Genomic DNA, 23,379 nt, shown 5'->3' with positions numbered 1-23,379 from the left:
CTCCAGCCTACCCCTCAAACTGAAGCCCACCCCCACATTGAGGAAGGCTTATTTGGCCTTCATTTATTTCATAATATGGCCAAACCATGTTGAGTACACCTTTAAAATGCAAACAAAATGGCTATAATCAATACTTCTCAAGAAAATATCAAATTCATGATTGTAAAATATTTATCAAAAGAGGATTTCATAAAAATATACTATATATTTATTTTTCTGTTCAGAGTTACTTTCTGAGTAAGTCAGACAACCACATGTCTGTGTGCTCTGGCACAATTTTATTGGTTCCCCATAGAATTACTTTAAGAAACCCATTATTATATTAACAGTTACTCTAAGGGTTCAGGATTGGTTAAAAGTAAATAAACCTTTAAAAAAGAATAAATTAGCCAGGCATGGTGGCTCACACCTGTAATCCCAGCACTTTGGGAGGCCGAGGCAGGTGGATCACGAGGTCAGGAGATGGAGACCATCCTGGCTAACACGAGGAAACCCCGTCTCTACTAAAAATACAAGAAAAAATTAGCCGGGTGTGGTGGTGGGGCCCTGTAGTCCCAGCTACTTGGGAGGCTGAGGCAGATAAATGGTGTGAACCCAGGAGGCAGAGCTTGAAGTGAGCGGAGATCGTGCCACTGCCCTCCAGCCTGGGCGACACAGCGAGACTCCATTTCAAAAAATAAATAAATAAAAATAAATAAATTACACACAAAATAAGGAGAAAGTATATTATACATATCAAAAGAGAAATCAGAAATCAATAGCAAGTAGATTTTTAAAAAGTAGAAAATAAATGAAAACAAAGATTTTGTTTGTAAAGATTACTAATGTTCATAAACCTTCAGCTAGACTTACTGAGAAAAACAGAGAAGACACGTGTCACCAAAGCAAATAATGTAGGGGATATTAGATAGGGTATATTAAAAGTATTATGATAAAATATTGTATATAATTTTATGCCAACAACTTTTTGACAACATACATGAACTGGACAATACCTACAAAGACAGAAATTGCCAAAATCAAGCCCAGAAGAAATAGAAAGATCTCAATAAATTTTCATTAAGTAAAGAAAAGAGTACCTAAAAGTGGCTTCACTGGTAAATTCTATTAAACATTTAAAAAATGAATAATAACTCTACAGAAACTCAGGAATTGGAAGAGCAAGAAACATTTCCCACTCATTTCTAATTCTAGTATTTGATACCAGAGCCACACACACATCTCAAGAAAGTGAACTATATTTCTCTCAAGAACAGAAACACAAAAATCCTTAAAAAATCATCATCAATTTTAAATCCTATAAATTATAAAAAAGACATTATACACCATGAGTGAGATTTACTCCAGAAATGCAAGGTTGAATTAACATCCAAAAAATCAATTAATATCTTATACCACATTAACAGAATAAAGAGCAAGCACCACACATTCATCTCAGTAGATGCAAAAAAAAGCATCTGGCAAAACAGAATCCCGTTTATAGCTTCAAAATAAATAAAACACCCTCTCAATAAACTAGGAGTAAGAAAATGCTTTCATTTTCATAAAGGGTATCTATTAAAAACCTATAACTAACAGCATATTCAAAGTCAAAAGAATTATCTCTACCTTAGATTCAGAACACAAAAGTGGCCATTTCTGCAACTTTTATTCAACACTACATTGGAATTCTGTGCAAGAAACAACGTAAGTGCAGGCATATAGCTCAAAAAGAAAGAAGTAAGACTGGCTTTATTTGTAGATGACATGTTCTTATATACATAAAATCCTAAAAGTCTAACAAAAAGGATGCTAGAACTAAAAACCAAGTTGAACAAAATTACAGGATCAATATAAAATAGTAATATTAATATAAAAAATCTATTGGATATTCATGTAGTGGCAACAAACGATCAGAAAGTCAAATTAAAATTCCCTTTCAAATAGCATAAAAATCACTAAAATATATCATATTTAACAAGAAAAAATGTGTAAAATAAAAACTACACAAGATTTCTGCAATAAATTCAAGGCAATTTAAGTAAACAGAGACATATATGTATAAATTGGGAGACTCAATATGGTTAAGGATTAAAATTCCATCAAATTAATCTAAATTTAGTGCAATTCCTATCAAAACCCAAATAGGTTTGCTTTAGAAATTGCAAACAGAAACCAAAAGTTATATCAAAATTCAAATGACTTAGAATTGCTAAGACAATTGTTAAAAACAAGAGAAAATTTGGAGAACTCATACTATCTAATTTCAAAACTTGCTATAAAGTTACAGCAAATAAGATAGCTTGGTATTGGCATAAGCATAAACATATAAGTCAAAGTAATGAAATACAGAATCTAGAAATAAACTTATACATTTATGAATAATAATCTTCAAACAGTGCTTCCAAAGTAAATCCATGAGACACAAAAAGCATTTTCCTCAAATTATGTTGGAACAACTGGATACCTACAAGAAAAAAATTGAACTTGGGCCCTTGCCTCACACCATGCACAAAAATTAATACTAAAAATTAGATCATAGACCTATATTGGAAAACTAAAACTATAAAATATTCAGAGAAATATAAAAATATTTTGCAATTTTGGCAGAAAATATTTATACATCTTGTATCTCATAAAGGATTTACATTCAAAATAGATTAAGAACTTTAAAAATTCTTAAACAGTAAGGCAAGCAACCAAGTTAGAAAAATTAGCACAATTTGTGAATAGAAACTTCACCAAAGAAGATATGTAAATGTTAAATAAGCAAATGAAAATATGTTCCATATTATTAGTTTTCGGAGGAATCAAAATAAATCACAGTGAGACACCACTACATACTATAACGATTGAATAATGTACAGTTAGGAAAAGGCCTGTAGCTTCTTTTAGAAAATCAGATGTATGTGGATGTCCAGGTGTTTCAGCACCATTTGTTCAACAGAATATCTTCTCCATTGAATTACCTTTACTTCTTTGTCAAAGAGCAGGAGTTGACTACATTACTGCACGTCTACTTCTGGGATTTCTACTCTGCTCTGTTGATCTATTTATCTATTCTCTTGACAATACCATACTGTCTTACTTACTTATTTACATACTTAGTTTTATAGTACTTTTTGAAACTGGATTGTGTTAGCTCACCAACTTTAGTTTTCTCCTTTAATATTCAGATTATCTGTTTCTTCTTGTATGAGTTTGGATAGATTGTGTCTTTTAAGAAATTGACCTTTCATCAAAGTTATCAAATTTGGGGGCACAGAGTCACTTATACTATTTCTTTATTATCCTAACTCGCTCACTCTCTCTCTCTTCCCCCTGCCATGTCTATCTCTCTCCTTAGTTAACCTGATTAAAGAGATATTAACTGTATCTTTTTAAGAGAGCCAGCTTTTAGTTTCATTGATTTTCTCCATTGGTTCTTTCGTGTTATTGATTTCTGCTTTAATTTTTATCTCTCCTGTTTACTTTGAATTTAATTTGCTGTTCTTTTTGCAGTTTTTTTGGTAAGAGCTTAGATTATCAATTTTTGATATTTCTTTTTTCAATATAACATTCAACACTATAATTTTTTCTAAGCACTCTTTGCCACATTCCACAAATTTTACTAAGATATATTTTCATTTTCATTTGGTTTGAAATATTTTTACTTTTTTGACATTTATTTAATTCATGTGTTTATAATATCCAAGGGTTTTGTGAGTTTCCAAATATTTATTACAGGTGTCTAGTTTAATTACATTGTGATTTGAGAGCATATTATGTATGATTTTTTATTTAAAAATTTTTAATGTGTATTTTTTAATCATAATTTAGTCTTTCTTGGTGAATGTTTTATGTGAGTTGGAGACGAAGGTGTACTCTTATGCTGTTGGATTAAGTATTCTATAGATATCAGTTAGATCCAATTGATTGATGGAACTGTTCAGTTCAACTATGTTCTTACTGATTTTATGCCTGCTAGTTTTGTCAGTTACTGACAAACAGGTATTGGTATCTCCAAGTAAAATCGTGGATTCATCTGTTTCTCTTTGCATTTCTACCAGGTTTTGCATCACATATTTTGATGCTCTGTTGTTAGTTGAATACATACACATGAAAGATTGTTATGTCTTCTTGGAGATATAATTATGTAATGTTCCTCTTTATCATTATGTAATGTTCCTCTTTATCTCTGAAAATTTTGCTTCTTCTCAACTCAGCTTTGCCTAAAATTAATGCTGCTCTTCCAGCTAGTATTCATGGTGTATGTTTCTCTATTACTTTTCTTTTAATTGGTCTTTATATTTGAAGTGGGTTTCTTGTAGACATCTCAGAGTTGAGTCTTTTTTGTGAACTATTGAGAGGTGATAGCGTGCTGGCAGTCCTCACAACCCTCGCTCGCTCTCAGCGCCTCCTCTGCCTGGGCTCCCACTTTGGCGGCACTTGAGGAGCCCTTCAGCCTGCCGCTGCACTGTAGGAGCCCCTTTCTGGGCTGGCCAAGGCCTGAGCTGGCTCCCTCAGCTTGCGGGGAGGTGTGGAGGGAAAGGTGCGGGCGGGAACCGGGGCTGCTCACGGTGCTTGCAGACCATTGCCAGTTCTGGGTGGGCGTGGGCTTGGCGGGCCCCGCATTGGGAGTGGCCGGCCGGCTGGCCGGGCAGCCTGCCGACCCGGGCAGTGAGGGGCTTAGCACCTGGGCCAGCAGCTGCTGTGCTCAATTTCTTGCTGGGCCTTGGCTGCCTTCCCGCGGGGCAGGGCTGGGGACCTGCAGCCCACCATGCCTGAGCCTCCCCCACTTCCATGGGCTCCTGTGCGCCCGAGCCTCCCTGACGAGCACCGCCTCCTGCTCCATGGCGCCCAGTCCTATCACCACCCAAGGGCTGAGGAGTGCGGGCAGACGGTGCAGGACTGGCAGGCAGCTCCACCTGCAGCCCCAGTGCGGGATCCACTGGGTGAAGCCAGCTGGGCTCCTGAGTCTGGTGGGGACATGGAGAACCTTTATGTCTAGCTCAGGGATTGTAAATATACCAATCAGCACTCTGTATCTAGCTCAAGGTTTGTAAACACACCAACCAGCACCCTGGTTCTAGCTCAGGGTTTGTGAATGCACCAGTCGACACTCTGTATCTAGCTACTCTGGTGGGGATGTGGAGAACCTAGGTGTCTAGCTCAGGGATTGTAAATGCACCAATCAGCGCCCTGTCAAAACAGACCACTCAGCTCTACCAATCAGCAGGATGTGGGTGGGGCCAGATAAGAGAATAAAAGCAGGCTGCCCGAGCCAGCAGTGGCAACCCGCTCGGGTCCCGTTCCACGCTGTGGAAGCTTTGTTCTTTTGCTCTTTGCAATAAATCCTGCTGCTGCTCACTCTTTGGGTCCACACTGCCTTTATGAGCTGTAACACTCACTGTGAAGGTCTGCAGCTTCACTCCTGAGCCAGCGAGACCATGAACCCACCAGAAGGAGGAAACTCCGAACACATCCAAACATCAGAAGGAACAAACTCCAGACGTGCCACCTTAAGAGCTGTAACACTCACCGCAAGGGTCTGCGGCTTCATTCTTGAAGTCAGTGAGACCAAGAATCCACCAATTCCGGACACACTATGACATTCTGTCTTTTAACTGTGTATTCAGATTTTGAAAGAAAACGGAGACATAGATTGTAGAGGAAGATATTATCAAAGAAATATTAAAATACCGCTTTTCTAAAACAAATGACATATTTTTTTTCCCTATTGAGAGATCTCATGGAATGCCCTGCACGATAACTGGAAAGCCATCTAAAGGCAAGTTGTTCTAGAATGTTAATGTGTTAGGAGTATTTGGAACACTAAATGGCCCTATTTCCCAAACTTTACATTTGGCATTCCCTCTGTGTGGAACACTCTCTCTGTCTCAGAGAGATGGCTCTGTGGGTTGCTCCCTCATGTCCTTTAGGCCCTTGTTCATAAGTGCTGTTTAATTAAGGTCTTTACTAAAACCCCTAATTAAAATGCTATTTACCCCAGCATATTCTCTGTACACTTCATTCCTTTATTTTTCTCCATAGCATATAGAACATCTGATATCCTATATATTTTTCTTATTTTGTATGTTCACTTTCTTTTTTATACCCTCCATATAATGTTAGCTCCATGAGGATGGAGATGATTGTCTGGTTCACTCCGTACTGAATCTCTAGCATTTGGAATGGTGCTGGGCATACAGAAGGCACTAGACCAATTTTTGTTGTAGGAAGAAATGATGAAAAGTTTAAAAGTTTCCTGAAAGACAATTAGGATACAAGCTGGCATATAGCTTCTCAACATAAAACTGAAAGTTACAACTCAGTTTGAAAATAAATGAACTGTGAGGGTAGAATAAACACATTTACTTTTACTGATAGACAGTGATCCCCAAATTTTATCTCATATGTATCCTTTGTTAGGAAGCCCTAGAGGATAGCCCTAGAGGATAGGATAAGGAAATAAAGAAAACATAGAAAGTCATGGGATCAAGGAAACCAGAAGTATAATCCAGGATAGAAGCAAAAGCATTTACAAAATGATGGTGAAAATAAGTCCTAGAACAATAGCTATGCAGCTGATCTGATGGACAAATTGTCAGGATTGGAGCAGAAAGACGGAGGCCTTTACTATATATGTGTAAGGGAAGAGGAGAAAGGACTAATTGATTATCTGACTTATGTGATGTTTTTAATGAAACTTTGTTCTCATATATTGTATATAATTCAGGAAAGGAGTAATAGGCAGTGATGCAAAATTGATGAAATATAAGAGTTAAGCAATTTCTAACTCCAGGAAGAAGATATACTCATAAAGTCATCATAGTACATTATGAAGCTCAGCTGGAAAAATATTTACAAGTCACAATAATGTAAATTCTGAGTATTTATATAACAACACAATAAAATATAGATCTCTATGGACTTATGAGATATAACATTAAGGGAAAATATATGAAGACAGAATATTACATATAACATAACCACATTTTATGTTGTTACATCATAGTTTGTGATTGGATAGTAAACATTTAGAGACTTATCTGAAAATATGTGAACCAAATTATTATTAATTTTAAATATTTTTCTACACTTCTGTATTTCTTGATTTTTAATATAAATTATCTAATAATAACTTTTAAGAATTACATTTTACATCACCTGTTTTTAGTAGACCCAAAACATAAGTTTAATTCTAGCATATTACTCCAGTTTAAGTCCACCATAATTTAGCCACTCTCTCTTCATTGTATGTTTAGATTGTTTCCAGTATTTTTCTAGTTTAAATATCCTTATTCATAAATATTTGAAATTCATCTGATTATTTTCCTAGCATACTTACCAAATGGAACTGTTAGTAAGAAAAATTTAAATTTAAGCCTTTTCATAATAATCAAAAGTGGAATGCTGAAGAATTAAGACAATTTATACCCTCATAAGCAATGTTTTCTCACACCTTGTCAACACCGGGTGGTATGATTGTTTTTTTCACGCTTGACAAATTTACCTTTTAAAATCTCCTCAAATTTGTATTAGTTGATTAGTAGTTATGCAAAACATGTGTTCACATTTTGTAATCCGTTGACAATTTTTAGAATCTATCCCTTTCTCTTCCCTTCATTGTCATTGTTATAAAGACTCCTATTGTCTCTCTTGAACTCTTGAATGCCTATCTCATCACAGAGCCAAGCTCTCCTTCTTGTGTGCCAACATAAACTGCTTTTAGGATTATTTTTCTAAATCACAAATCTAGTCACATCATTTGCTTGCTTAAAAGTCCTTGAAGATTAGCAATTTTCCACAAAGTCAAGTCTGAACGTATTAGGGTGGCACACCTTGTCAACAATAATATGGGATCAAATATTTTCTTAAATTATAAAAACATCATTTCATGACACCTTTTGTTCAATAATCATAAATAACTTGAGATTAGGCACCCCATATGTTTACCACAGTATTTACTCTGTTCACTTAAGAAATGATTAGTCAATGATAGGTCAATATATTGACGTAGGACAGAGTGAAATGGTCTACTCTAAAAACTAAGTTATTCAGCTACTTATTCATTTAAAAAAAATCTACTGAATGTTACTATGCGCCAGAAATTGCTCTAAGTTCTAGAGACACAGTGGCTAATAGAACCATGCCCTTCCCTTTATGAGGTTAATATCTGGGAGTGGAGTATGAGGACAAAATTTAAAAAGTAATTTTTTTTTTCTTTTTAAAGAGTAATAAGCAGTTTTCTGCTGGTCTATCAACTCTTTAGAAAAACCGAACAAAACACAGAAAGCCCTGACTTGTAGTGTTTGTAGATATCCTATTATGGCTGATTTCAATCTACCAATGGTTAAACAACCAGCTCACAAAGTTCTCGAATATTGAACAGCTGGCTCTGGCCATTACAAGGTACATCCTCACTGATAGTGGCAACAGGACATTAGAACTGGAAAACTGGTAACTGACTACTTAAAAGAGAAATGTCATACTGAAGAGGTGACATTTAAGCTGAGACACAAATGAAGAGAACGAGAACATTGAAGGTCAGATAGAAGAATTTTCCAGACAGAGGGAACAGTCAGCTATAGCCAGTGTCAGAAGGTAGAAGGAAACTACTTGATATATTTGGAAGTCAGAAGGTGCCAGGATGCAGAATTTTTAATATATTTTTCAGTAAGGAGAACCTTGAGAGCAAAAAGCCTCTTGGCTAAGATACAGACAGTAATTTGGGAGAGTTAAATATGACAGGAAGCTAAGATCACCTTTGGTTCTTTTGTCTTATACTTCTCTGCTAATAAAGGTTGCAACTACTGCTGGGTGAATCCAGGATACACACACACACACACACACACACACCACACACACACACTCTTTGCCAGAAATCTTGGTTTACAGAATGCAAAACAGAACAGGAGATAGTACTACTTTATGGTACTGAAGGTATTCATTCCAGGCACTCCAGTCTTTATTTCTTCAATGTTGCTGACCCTACCAATCATTTACACTTTGACATTTTGTTACTACTTTCAGAGGACTAATAACTTAAACATACTATATATCATTTGGGCAGTATTTGGGGAAAATATAAATCAAATTGCAGAAACAAAAAAAGGTAATTAGATTAAATTCTTTTAGCAATTTTGGGGTCTTTTCCTCTTAAGATGACAATGGTAGTTCTGTTTTGATATGTTATCTACAGCAAGGAGAGATGGGGTGAATCCAAAACAGTATTTTAAACAATGAATCCATTGGAGTTCAAATCCAGGCCTTGACAAGTGAACAGTTTCTTCTGCATAAAAATAAATCCTATTGTGAAGCAAATGGAGATTAGAAGGATTAAGCGTCACATGTGGAAGGTTTCAAAGTGGATTTGTTTTTTATTATTAAAGATATTTTTTATGGGTTAATTGTACAGGGATCTGGCTCATTTGTTTTTTCAAAATTGAGATGAGTCACAATGTCCCTGGGGCAGGAGAGACTGCTGCTGCATGTGAGAATGTGTATTATTCATTCCAGTAATACATTTGCAGCTAACAATCTCGAGAAAGGGATTATGACTTCTAGGTAGTCTCACAAGGAATTAGCTGTTATTGACATGTTACCTATATTAATAGTTACAGTGCTGTCTTTATCTAAGTGATTATAATTTGTATACACATTCAAACTGCATTAGGAATAATACTCAACATTTACACAGAATTTTAAGAAGTTCAAGGCAATAGCTAAGATATTGAATTGTTTCCAAAAACGTGAACTATATATAGAGTGGCTTGTCAAAGCTAGAAATTCATTATTTTTCCTCACTGAAGAAATTTAAAAAATCAGGTTTGTTATTGATGAGCTGTCTTTCTCTACAAATAATACCTAAGAAAATACCTTAATTTTTTTTTTGGAGACAGGTCTCACTGTGTTGCCCATACTGGAGTGCCATGAGGCAAAAATAAATAAATAAATAATAAATCTTAATTTTTATTCAAATTATAGAAAAATATTTTTAAAGCGCTAATGGAATTCATTTAAATACATGTATCACATACTCTTTTACTTTATTTCCTGAAGTTGTGTGTTGACTTACTTGTCTAGAATTACAATATAACCATGAAAAATATAATCTTTGTGATAAAATAAACACATGATGCTGACAGAAGATAATAACAAATGCTTCAGAAATTACTTATTAAGCGATGGGATCCTGAGTAATTATACATGAATGAAGGAAAAGCAGAGAAGAGTATTCAAAGATTATTTCGTTATCAGATCTAAGATGTTCTATTGATGAGTAATAGAATGGATTTCATGAGAGTTTGGATTTACTTCTAAGTAAATCCAAATATGCTCTACCAAAAAGAGCATATTTTTGGAAGGTCAATAGAAGAAGCTGGCTAGTTCATCTGAATCTACATGGAAAATAAAATTATGGCAACTGTTCACATTACTCAAGCCAAAAAATAGCCAATTTCCACCACCACCATTATAATCATCATCACAATCAAGAAGAGCTCTTAAAGAAGAAAGAACCAAATGGACAAATTTGGCTTTGAAATTTGAAAAAATATATACTTTTGCATGATTTACTTCAGTGCAACTCAGCTTCATCCAAATTTGAGGTAATTTTCAAAATATTTTGGGCTAAAATAAATCTTTAAATGGAAGTATTTCAATATTATCCAAGAAAGCAGTCTAACAAAGTTTATAGCAAATTATTCCAATGTTTTTTAAAGTGGGAAGCATATACAAAAATTGTCAATAATATTAATAGATTTTAAGCAAAAGTTATTTTTAAAATTCTGTGTTAAATTAGTTTACCATGAAATCTCAGCTATTTTAATATTCCATATAAGTTGTCAATCTCTGCATTAAATATGCAGAAGTATGTGTTGAAAAAGAGACACAAGACAAGAGGGCACTTCAGGGAGAGGGAAGATAATGATCCAAGATGAGGATGTGGGTAAGCATAAGACATGTTTGAAGATACTGTAAGGAAATTCTGGATTTGCAGAAGATAAATCTGGAAACGGAGTTAAGAGCCACATTGTGGATTTGAATAGCATGATAAGTAGTTCAGACCCTTTCAAAAATCAGTCATCAAGCACTAAAGATTTCCTAGGAAAAGAGTGATCATATAAATGGGGTAGTTTGAAAAGACTTATCTGGTCATAAGTGGATGGGTTGGTGTGGAGCAGGAAAAATACTGGAGGTGGGGAGTCCAGTTTGAAGACCTGAGCAATAAGTTAGAAGTGAGATTAATTATGATAGTGGAAATGAGAATGCAAAATAAAAAATGAGGACAAGATGCACTGCAAAAAGAGGAGGTAAATAGGATGCAGTTTCAAAGATTTCTAAAGTGATCCCCCAGACAGTGATAATGGCCTTAAGCAGCCACAGTGAATCATTTGCTCCTTCATAGATTACGCTTTTTAACTGCCCCCATGCCTTGATAATAGGTTTTCTACCGTATAAGACCTATTATTCTTGAGTACACAGTTAGCTTCTATTCAGTCTTTAAGAAATCCAGCTCATTTATCTTCTCTTCTTTCTGGAATCAGTTTTGTGTGCTCTCTTTTAAGTGTCCTACATATAAAATTTTTACAACACTTAAATTAATGTATCACAAGATCTACTGACTTGTCTTCTCCTCAATTAGATTACCAGCTCCCTGAAGGTGGAGGCCAAATGTGTCGCTTTTTCACAATGAACACAGTAGCACACAGTAGAAACCGAATCATTGTTTAATGAAGGAGAATACCCAGGAAAGTTAGAATGACAGAAAGTCAATAAACAAACAAATGAAACAAGCAAATAAATGAAAGACGGAAGTGTGCATATAGATAGAATAGAATAGAAAGATTGAGGAAGGTTGTTTATCAACATGTTAGATAGCTAATAGAAATAAGATTGAAGAAAATGATAAAAAACAAATTGATTAGGCAGGATTCCAGAGTACACGGGATGCTGTGGCATGCAGACCTGGTATGGAGGATTCACCCCAGGTAGTTCAATACTTCCTACAGTTCTCCAAAGACGCCTCATGCTCTTCGATTTTCTCACCTTAGCTTCTATTTCCACTGACAAAAATGCCATCTCACCTTAATCCTCTATTTTAACATCTATTTATACATGTGTAAGGCACAAATCAAATCCCACTGTTGCATGAGACCTTTCCTGGTCTTTTATTTTTCCGAATCCCTGAATAAATTTTTCTTAATATTCAGCCTGAAGGCCACCTGCATAAAATCCCACAGGGGGTGGTGCTTATAAGAAGTTTCTCTTTACAGACATAATCTATCTAATATATGTAGCAGGGGTAAAAGAATTTGAATCATCATTTTACAAATACAAATAAAGATATTTGAGCAAATGATCATTGATGTCTACGAAATCATTAGTGAGAAAAAAGCCAGTGGAAACTTAATGATAAATGGATCAACAATCTGATAGTACCTCAATTCACTCATCAAGATTATAAAAACAGAGACAACCAGACATTATATGCCTCCTTATGGAAGGACACAAAATACCCTCTAATATGTTCTTGCCATGAAAAAAATATGTCTGCATTTGGCCCAATCTCTATCCATAAAAACCAGTCAAAAGGAAACCAAGGAAAATGTTGAAAGATAACAGTGAGTAGAATTTTGCATAATCCCAAATGTGGGAAAGGAACTGCAAAATGTATAATTTTAAAAGAGATGGAAAAACCTATAGATTAAAATACACCAAAATAAACTTCAAGACATGCCAACCAAAGGTGTGGATATTTAGGGATCCTAATTTCAATGAATTCAAATTTACAAATCATTTATAAGACCACTAAGGTAACAAGAGCACTAACTGGTATTTAAAAATTTACTGTTGATTTTTAGGTTAGATAATAATCAAAGCATCAATTTTAAAGCATCACCATATATCTTGAAATACTTTTAGATAAAATGATATACCATCTGGCACTTGCTTCAAAATAATGTAACAATGGGGAGGTGTGGTGAGTGGTGGTGGTATAAATCAAGCAAGATTGATTATCATTGAAGTTGGGTGATAGCCATTAGTTCACATTTATATACGTTTGAAATTTTTCATTTTCAATTCATTTTAAAATATAGATTGCTACATCCTATCTCAGAATTATTGAACTAGAATATCTGAGGAAGATTCTGGGAATCTGAACAATTAACATATTCTGAGGTCATTGTTATGCACACTAGGATTTGGGAATTACAATCCTAAAACAATTTATCTCATTATCTTGCCCTTGTCAGAGAAATGAAGCCAACTATATACATATAACTTATTTTTAAGGATAAAAGCTGTGTCTTTGTCAGGCTTGCATTTCCCAAGGAGACATATACGTATATATACGTATATATACGTATATATACGTGTATATACACATATATACGTATATATATACGGATATATATGACATATACGTATATATACACATATATACTATATATACACACATACATATATATACACATATATATTTAGTATACACTTAATACAATGCTAGTGATGTCTGACGAAATATTTATTTTTGTTTAATCTGAATAAATATTTGAGATAGAGTATACGAGACTTACCCACACATTCCAACATGCCAGGTCCATTTGGTATCAGGAATGTGTACCTTGTTACAGCTGTTAGCAATAATCTTTGGCCACATGAAATTTTTTTTCTCAGTTGGTGGTATTTAACATTCCTAAATTGCCAGTATCGCCATACCTCAGTCAGCAAGGATAACACCTAACCAGATGAGAACAATAGCCTCTTCTTTCACATTTGGAGAGTAGATAATATAAGCAGCCATATGTAGTATATCCACACTAATAATATGGATGCCCATATGATCTTTCAAGTAAATAAACTGAAATGTTTTCACCTGTGATTACCCCAGGCTTTTCCCTTTTGGATTTTTTGTTTGCTTGTTTTCAATGTTTCATTTATTAAATAACAACTTTGACTTTCTTAAGAGAGTATGCTTAGGAAAATGTAATCTTTTATTGAGAATTGCTTTCCCAAAGAACTAATATTTCCTATAACTTAGAATCCTTGAAAGATGTAGACTATAATAGATTCTGTAATAGATTATGTCCTAGTACTAGTCCAGGATTCTAAATCTGTCACTAACTAGTTAAGTAACTTTGAATAAGACATTATTTTTCCCGGGTCCTGGTTTCCCTACATACAGTTGACCCTTGAACAACATAGGTTTGAACTGAATGGGTCCACTTACATGTGGATTTTCTTCGACCTCTGCCACCCCTGAGACAGCAAGACCAACTCCTCCTCTTTCTCTTCCTCCCCAGCCTACTTACCATGAAGACAATGAAGATGAAGACCTTTATGATGATCCACTTCCACTTAATGAATAGTAACAATATGTTCTCTTATTTTCTTAATAACATTTTCTTTTCTCTGGCTTACTTTATTGTAAGAATACAGTATATAATATATATAACATATATAAAACATGCATTGATGGATTATTTATGTTACAGTAAACTTCTTCCTGGTCAACAGTAGGCTATTAATAAAGTTCTGAGGGAATCAAAAATAATCATATGCGGATTTTTAACTGCAAAAGTTATATGCAGATTTTTGACTGACATTCCTAACCACTGTGTTGTTTAAGGGTTAACTGAATATAATTCTAAAATAAATATGTCAGTCTACTCTTAAATTATCTCTAAGTTTACCTCCAGCTTTATAGTATTTCTAGGAAAAAAAACGACTTTGGATAACATTTAAAAACAAAACACAACATTTCCAGGGGGAAAAAAAGACATAAAATGTTCTCACCTCACAGTCTTATATGGCAGTAAATAAGGTCAAATTCATACAGTTCTGTTCTGAAGGTATAAATACAGGAATATGAAGGACTTTTCCCACTTTGGCTTACCTGCTTATGAGCATGGTCATAAGAATTAATATGATTGTCAAACTCCTGGTGTTTGTGATACTGCTTGTCACATAATTCACAGTAAAAGTTTGCCTTTACATCTTCCAGGGCCTTTGCTGTGGACTTCTCCTTTTCTGTAAAATCCTTTAAGAAAAAATATAAAAATGTTGGTTAGACTTCTCTCTAATAGCATAACCAGATCTCGTATTAATCAAGGTGGTATTTAACTTAAAGAAATATGACGGAGCACATTATTTTCTGGGAATTCATGACACTGTGAAAATAATTTCTAGTTTAGCATCATCTCTAACTTATCAACTGACATATCATGAGTTCTAAAGTAGCCCTGGCCTGGAGCTTAGTTTTTACTCATCCTTCTTCTTGCCACCCATTTCTAGGTTGTGATTATGCCTATTACCAAGCATATCACTGGCCATTCTTCTTTATATCCTTCATAGCCCTCTGTTTTTCTGATATTATCCCTTAAATTTTAGTGTTCTATGCAATTCCATCTTCAGCCAAATGATTTATCTATTTCATTTGCTCTCCCATGGGTGTCCCCATTCACACTATAGATACAGCCTGATGTATCCATGATGTTCAATATTGCCAAAGCCTCCTCCACAAGCATCGGTTCCTGCTACACATTACCAATGGGTTTATGTCCATGTTCTTCAAAATATTCTCCTGAAAATTTGTAGTATGCTCCACTTAAAACAGTTTTGGCTACATAATTCTCCTGCTTAAAATCCTCTTTTGATTATAGAATCTCTTTGATTATAGAATAATAGTGGCAAATGTTTACTGAGTATAAACTATGCACAAGGTATATGAATTATCTCATCATTCCTCACAACAACCCTATGAGTTAGGTTCTATTTTCATCTGCATTACAGATGCATCAACCAGTGCTTAGAGAGATTACACACTCATGGTCTCCAAGTTAACAAGTGGAGAAGGAATTTGAATTCAAACAACCTATGCCTGGCTCCTTTGTTAGTAAACAGCTGTGATTTGCTATATTCCTTTAAAGCCAACCTTCTCAATATACCAGAAAAACTTCTTACCTTGCCTGTACCATATTTTGTCAAACCCTGCTTCTATATTTTCCTCTTTAATTCTATTACCAGATGTCACATAGCATCAAATTATCTGTTTTCATGTCTATTTATTCCACCAATTTTTTGAAGGAAGAAGCTATTTTATTCATTTTTGTTGCACAATACTAAACAACATGTTGTCTAGCCCAGAATATGTGCTACTTAATATGCATTACGTAAATTAATGGATAATCATTGTTTATATGTTTATGCTTCATACCATTCTACAACTTCTGCTCTATTATCCCAATACCAAATAAAAGAGCGATTGGCACTTTGAGAATACCAAGTAAATATGTATAAAGAATGAATGAACAAACTAAAGAATGGATTTCATCTTTGTTTCTCCAAAACGACTACCCTTAATAGAAAGAAATCGGGTCATAAGTGTACATCATAGGCAAATAGCTGACCAGAAAAGAAAGTAAGCAGTATAATTTAGGCGTATTTTCAGAATGGGGTGAAGTAATGGGACAATTAATTTAGACATGTGTGTAACATAATGATTTAAGCCCAAATATAAGAGGGTAAAACACATAGCAAAAAGAAAGAAGGGCATGATACCATTAACTAACAGCACAACTAGACCAAGTATATGGATTGCCTATCTAAGAGAGTTAAAGTAAGAATTTGGTTACAGGCCGGGCGCGGTGGCTCACGCTTGTAATCCCAGCACTTTGGGAGGCCGAGGCGGGCGGATCACGAGGTCAGGAGATCCAGACCACGGTGAAACCCAGTCTCTACTAAAAATACAAAAAATTTAGCCGGGCGTGGTGTCGGGCGCCTGTAGTCCCAGCTACTCGGAGAGGCTGAGGCAGGAGAATGGCATGAGCCGGGAGGCGGGGCTTGCAGTGAGCCGAGATTGCACCACTGCACTCCAGCCTGGGCGACAGAGGGAGACTCGTTCTCAAAAAAAAAAAAAAAAAAAAAAGAATTTGGTTACATTCTATAATAATGGCGGATATAAAAAAATTAGTGGACAGGCTGTAGCCAGTAATGAGAATGGAGACTCTGATTTCAAGGTCAAAACCCAGTTGTTGAAAGAACTAGGATAATTGCCAGCTGATACAATCACTATTGAGAAGTGAGACAGGAGTACAGCATTGGGATGGTGCTAAATCCCTTGATTTAGTAGACTTAGAATCAAGGAAAACCATTATTTCTCCACTCTTCCTCACTAAGTTATTTTTCTTTTTTTGAGATGGAGTTTCTCTCTGTGGTGCAGGCTGGAGTGCAATGGCGCGATCTCGGCTCACCGCACCTCCCCCTCCCGGAGTTCAAGCGGTTCTCCTGTCTCAGCCCTTCCAGCAGCTGGGATTACAGGCGCGCGCCACTGCGCCCAGCTACTTTTTTTTGTATTTTTAGTAGAGACGGGGTTTCACCATGTTAGCTAGGCTGGTCTCAAACTCCTCACCTCAGGTGATCCACCTGCCATGGCCTCCCAAAGCACTGGGATTATAGGCGTGAGCCACTGCGCCCGGCCGTTGTTTATTTATTTTTCATGTTCTTTCTTAGTATAATCACAGGGACTGGATTGAAACTAGGGATTACTTTGTTTTAATCATAGTTCTTATTTATTTATTTAGTTATTTTGAGATGGAGTCTCTCTCTGTTGCCCAGGCTGGAGTGCAGTGGCGCAATCTCAGCTGACTGCAAGCTCCGCCTCCCATTTTCACGCCATTCTCCTGCCTCAGCCTCCCGAGTAGCTGGCACTACAGGAGCCCGCCGCCACGCCCGGCTAATTTTTTGTCTTTTTAGTAGAGGCGGGGTTTCACCATGTTAGCCAGGATGGTCTTGATCTCCCGACCTCGTGATGTGCCCGCCTCGGCTTCCCAAAGTGCTGGGCCACCGCGCCCAGCCTAATCATAGTTCTTCTTTCTTCTTTATGACAACAGCCTTAGAAAACTGACCATGTTCTTAGACATTGGTCAACACTGCCTTAGTGCTCAGAAATACCTTAGCCTCATGAACTGGGGTAGGGGAACAACTGAAAATTCAGGATAGATTTGAGGCTAAAAATGTATTTTTATATTCTTTCAGATTATGTAGGAGATTTTATGACAGTAGTTCAATGGTTAAGAGTGAATGTTTACCTTCATCTAAACATTCTATATTTCTAAAATGTTCTTTAAGTATCATATTGATGATTTTTAATTCAAAATTTTACAATTTTAAGACAGCTTCACCAAAATTTAAGTTTAATACCATCTTTTTCTGAACACTTATATTTTACAAGGTCGTTAGACTAAACTACGTATCACATTTCTTGCTTCATTATTCTTGCCAGGAGATTATGCAGATATCCTTATCTTTCTTACCTCTAAGGTGCTAATGACAATCTCCAGGGCATATTCTGGCCTCTTAATGTTAAGAGAGAAAGAGTGAACAGGTGGAGTATAAATTCTACCACAAAACATACAAACATAGACTGAATTATAAAGGTAGAAATCTCTATTATTTTTCAAAAGAGGCAACTGATATTTAGTAATTTCATGTTTTATATAAAATCTAATGGCTAGGTAATGGTAAAGGGGGGCATGCTTTTCACTGTCTCCATGCTACCTCATCCATCCAACCATCTATCCACACATGTAACCATCCATTCATTCAACTGTTTATTAAGTATTCATACAGTCAAGAATCTCTTATTTAGCAACTTCTAAATGTCAATTTCTTACTGGGTCTTACACTCATTAATTTACAGTTTAATGGGAAAGTTACATATAAAGAGGTAAAAACTATAAGTTGTGATAGAGTGATAATCACAAATTGCTGTTGAGGGTTACCTAGATCAGACTACTTAAGAATAATTAGAAGTTAATGTCTCTCTCACATAGCATTATATACACATTTTTAGCACACATTATTTCTTGGCTTTTTGTTGAATGACAGGATACTTTTACTGAAAAATAGGCCTGAAGGTAAATAAGATGATTTACTCTCTGAAATAATTACACAATCTTTAAATATATTTAGAGATGAAGTGTTATGTATGAAAGGAGTAAAAAATGATGACCTATTCTCAGTATCAGTAAAGTTTTAAAATAAAGAAAGAATTATAGATACAAGATTTGATATATAATTAATTCATTTGCCAGTTATTTAAATTTCCCTTCTTAGAGTTTGCCTAGAGGAAGAGGTTTTGAAAGCTTATCTGACGGAAAAAAAAATGTATGACATTAAACCTTCTTGTTAATCACTCTCAATGATTCATTAAAGGTTGAAAATAAATTACAAATTGAATATGACAGTTATCTTAACAAGAGTCATTTTTAAAACATTCGGTAATGCCAATGGGCATTTTTTGTTGTCATTCAGTATGAATTCTGTAGTAATTAATTACTTTTTATAATTAATGTTTAGGGTGCAAGGAGAGAATATGTACTTTTTCACACCAAAAATTTTACATTAATGCATAAAACAGGTATGTTTTTTAAAGTGGCTAGTATTCTGACTAGAGTAATGCACTTAGAAATATGAATGTTTGCTATCAAATTGTTATTATTATTGTAATTATTATTACACATTAACTCCTCATGAACTACATTGTAAACTAGAAATGTGCCAAGCACTTCACACTTGTTCACTCACTTAATCTTCACAATAACCCTATGAAGTACGTTCTATTATTATCTCATTTAAAGATACGGAAAATAAGGCATAAACATGTTTAGAAATTCATTCACTGGATTAAAGCTCAGATCTGCCTGACTTCAGAGGCATGATTCACCATACTCAAGGCTGTTCCAATTACTTAGCATTTATCCAGATGCCACATAAGTCCAGGCTGTCTCCGCTAATTCATTTGTGGGTTCGGGATGATATGGAGCAGTTAACTCCCAGGAAGAGTGAGAGAACTAATTATAATTTTAAAAATCTATAATGCTCTTGAAGCTGAGAGATGGATACTAGGAAAATGCAAGGTAGTAGTCTTGTTGCATTGGTTGTGAATATGTGTTCTGATTATGAAAAACAAAGGGAAGAAATCAACTGCTGTTCTTCGTAGCTCTTTATGGGTAATACCAGCACAGAGCTGTGAGAATTGAATTCATATTCTTTGCATGAAAGCCCACATTTGACCTTTCACTGTTATGTGTACGAGATTGCTTTAAAAATGCTAATATTCTCTAACTCGTTCTATTATATTAGCCCCAAATGAAATCCTACTTCAAAGAGAGTGAATTTTCCCCTCCTCCAATCAAGTGGCTGCTGCTGAGTCAGAACCCTCTTTTGGCACCCATCATCTTCCTGCATCTCTGTAACAGCTTGGATAACAGAAAACTTGCTTTCGAGGTTTCATTCACTTATTTATTCTGTTTTTATAATAGGAAAAAAAAAAATTGTCTTTGAAACCTGACTAGCTTGAATGTCAGCCTCTATCTTACAGAAGTTCAAACTCCAAAGGTTTCAGTTATCTCAGAATAGATTAAGGGGGATAATAATAAGTAGTTTACAAGACTGTTGTGAAGAAAAAATTAGATAATTTTTAGGGAAGTACTAAGTACACCACATGGCAAATATAGGTGATGGGGCTCAGAATATGCCACCCCAAAATATGACTGTAGGAAACCTAATTATGCCACTCCAGTATGCCTCCTTAGCATAAGGATAATTTTGAACTAGTTATTTTAAGAAATTATAGACACAGGAGAAGCTTTGAAAAGTTACCTACCCTTTTCTAAGATAAATTTACACCTATAAAGGAAATCTTTACTTGTAAAGGTGTCTCCTAAGACACCTAAGACAGCCTAAGAGAAGGCTAGCTCTAAATTACTAGAGACTCTTAATCAATGGAAAAGGCATAGACTTAAATCTGCATAACAAACATTTTCCTGTTTTGTAGTAGCACTTTGCATGGGTCTTAACCTTACCTTTCACTGCGTACTTCTTTGTTTTGGAGAATGATGATATTTAAGCCTGAAGTCTAAGACAATTCTTTGAAATTTAGTCTAGAGGTTTATTTATTTCTCCAGGTTATCACCCATGTGCACAAGAGGTATACATGTTATCAAACTTCTGTTTCTTTTCTTGTTAATTTGTCTTTTGTTACAAGAAGTCACAGCAAAACGCTTGAGAAGGAGAAAATTATTTTTCTTCCCCTATATAGGTACTCAATGTTTGGATGTTCTGTGGTCTGTTTGTGTGTGTGTGTGTGTGTGTATCACTGAATGCATGCGACACTATAAAATTATTTTTAACAAAATACCATTTTCCCCTGAATCTACAAAGCAAATTCCTGATGGAAATTTGGGCAGGTGAGAGGAATTTTTATCATCTTTAGCCCACTATCTCATACAAAAACTAGCAAATTTACAAAGAGAATAAAATACCTAGGAATACAGCTAACAACGCAAGTGAAGGACCTCTTCAAGGAGCACTACAAACCACTGGTCAAGTAAATCAGAGAGGACACAAACAAATGGAAAAACATTCCATGCTCATGGATAGGAAAAATCAATATCATGAAAATGGCCATACTGCTCAAAGTAATTTACAAATTCAATGCTGTTCCCATTAAACTACCACTGACATTCTTCACAGAATTAGAAGAAACTATTGTAAAATTCATATAGATTCAAAAAAGAGCTTGTATAGCAATGACAATCCTAAGCTAAAAGAACAAAGCTGGAGTCATCATGCTACTGGACTTCAAAGTATACTACAAGGCTACAGTAACCAAAACAGTATGGTACTGGTATAAAAACAGGCACATAGACCCATGGAACAGAATAGAGAACTCAGAAATAAGATCAAAAATCTACAACCATCTGGTCTTCAGTGAACCTGACAAAAACAAGTAATCGGGAAAGGATTGGGAGAACTGGCCAGCCATATGCAGAAAATTGAAACTGGACCCCTTCCTTTCACCTTATACAAAAATTAACTCAATATGGATTAAAGACTTAAATATAAAACCCAAAACAACAAAAACCCAGAAGAAAATCTAGGCAGTAGCATTCAAGACACAGGCACAGGAAAAGATTTCATGATGAAATTGCCAAAAACAATTGCAACAAAAGCAAAAATTGACAAATGGGATCTAATTAGAGAGCTTCTGCACAGGAAACAAATAAACAACAACAACAACAACAAAACCACTATCATCAGAGCAAACAGGCAGCCTAAAGGGAGAAAATTTTTGCAATCTATCCATCTGACAAAAGTCTAATATCCAGAATCTACAAATAACTTAAACAAATTTACAAGAAAAAAACAAACAACCCTATTAAAAAGTGGGCAAAGGGCATGAACAGACACTTTTCAAAAGAAGACATTCATGTGGCCAATAAACATACGAATGAACGCTCAATATCACTGATCATTAGAGAAATGCAAGTCAAAACCACAATGAAATACCATCTCTCACCAGTCAGAATGGAGATGCTTAAAAAGTCAAGAAACAACAGTTGCTGGCAAGGTTGCAGAGAAATAGGAATGCTTTTACACTGTTGGTGGGAATGTAAATTAGCAACCATTGTGGAAAACAGTGCAGTAATTCATCAAAGATCTAGAACTAGAAATACCATTTGATCCAGCAATCCCATTACTGGGTATACACCCAAAAGAATATAAGTCATTCTATTACAGAAATACAAGCATACTATGTTCATTACAGCACTATTCACAATTGCAAAGACATGGAATCAACTCAAATGCCCATCAATGATAGACTAGATAAAGAAAATGTGGTACATATACACCATGGAATTCTATGCAGCCATAAAAATGAATGAGATAATGTCCATTGCAGGGACATGGATGGAGCTGGAAGCCATTATCCTCAGCAAACTAATGCAGGAACAGAAAACCAAATGTCACATGTTCTTACTTATAAGTGGGAGCTGAACGATGAGAACACATGGACACAGGGAGGAGAGCAACACATACTGGGGCTTCTCCAGGGGTGGGGTAGGGGGAGGGAGTGCATTAGGATAAACAGCTGATGTATGCTGGGCTTAATACCTAGGTGATGGGTTAATAGGTGCAGCAAACCACCATGGCACACGTTTACCTATGTAACAAACCTGCACATCCTGCACATGTACCCAAGAATGTAAAATAAAAATAAAAATAAAGCTAGCAAATTTAATTTTCTTTGCATAATTAGGGTTTTCAGGAGTTTTTAATCTCTGTTTTTTGTTTTTACTTTTACCTATTTAAGAATTCCAAACATAGTCAAGAGAGCATAATATGTACTTAATTAACATTAATATTACTAATGTTGATTTCTCCAAAGTTATGATTGACTTTTTTTTTTTTGATATGAAGTCTCACTCTCACCCAGGCTGGGGTGCAGTGGCATGATCTCAGCTCACTGCAACCTCTGCTTCCCTGTTCAAGTGATTCTCCTGCCTCAGCCTCCTGAGTAGCTGGGACTACAGGTGCATGCCACCACGCTCAGCTAATTTTTGTATT

The 23,379-nt window shown here is 35.4% G+C and overlaps 1 protein-coding gene across 1 annotated transcript in view; it reads right to left on the bottom strand.

The window, feature by feature from the left end:
• ZNF804B (zinc finger protein 804B) overlaps positions 1 to 23,379 on the bottom strand; it is a 576,627-nt gene that overhangs the window by 106,004 nt on the left and 447,244 nt on the right. Inside the window, exon 2 of the mRNA XM_003252370.2 lies at positions 14,864 to 15,007. Coding sequence (XP_003252418.1) covers positions 14,864 to 15,007 — 144 coding nt within the window. The remainder of the gene's footprint in view (positions 1 to 14,863; positions 15,008 to 23,379) is intronic.

The sequence above is a fragment of the Nomascus leucogenys genome, chromosome 11, assembly GCF_006542625.1.
Source record: "Nomascus leucogenys isolate Asia chromosome 11, Asia_NLE_v1, whole genome shotgun sequence".
Lineage (NCBI taxonomy): Eukaryota > Metazoa > Chordata > Mammalia > Primates > Hylobatidae > Nomascus > Nomascus leucogenys.
Note: the sequence above shows the minus strand (reverse complement) of the source record. Positions and strands in the feature narration are given on the sequence as shown.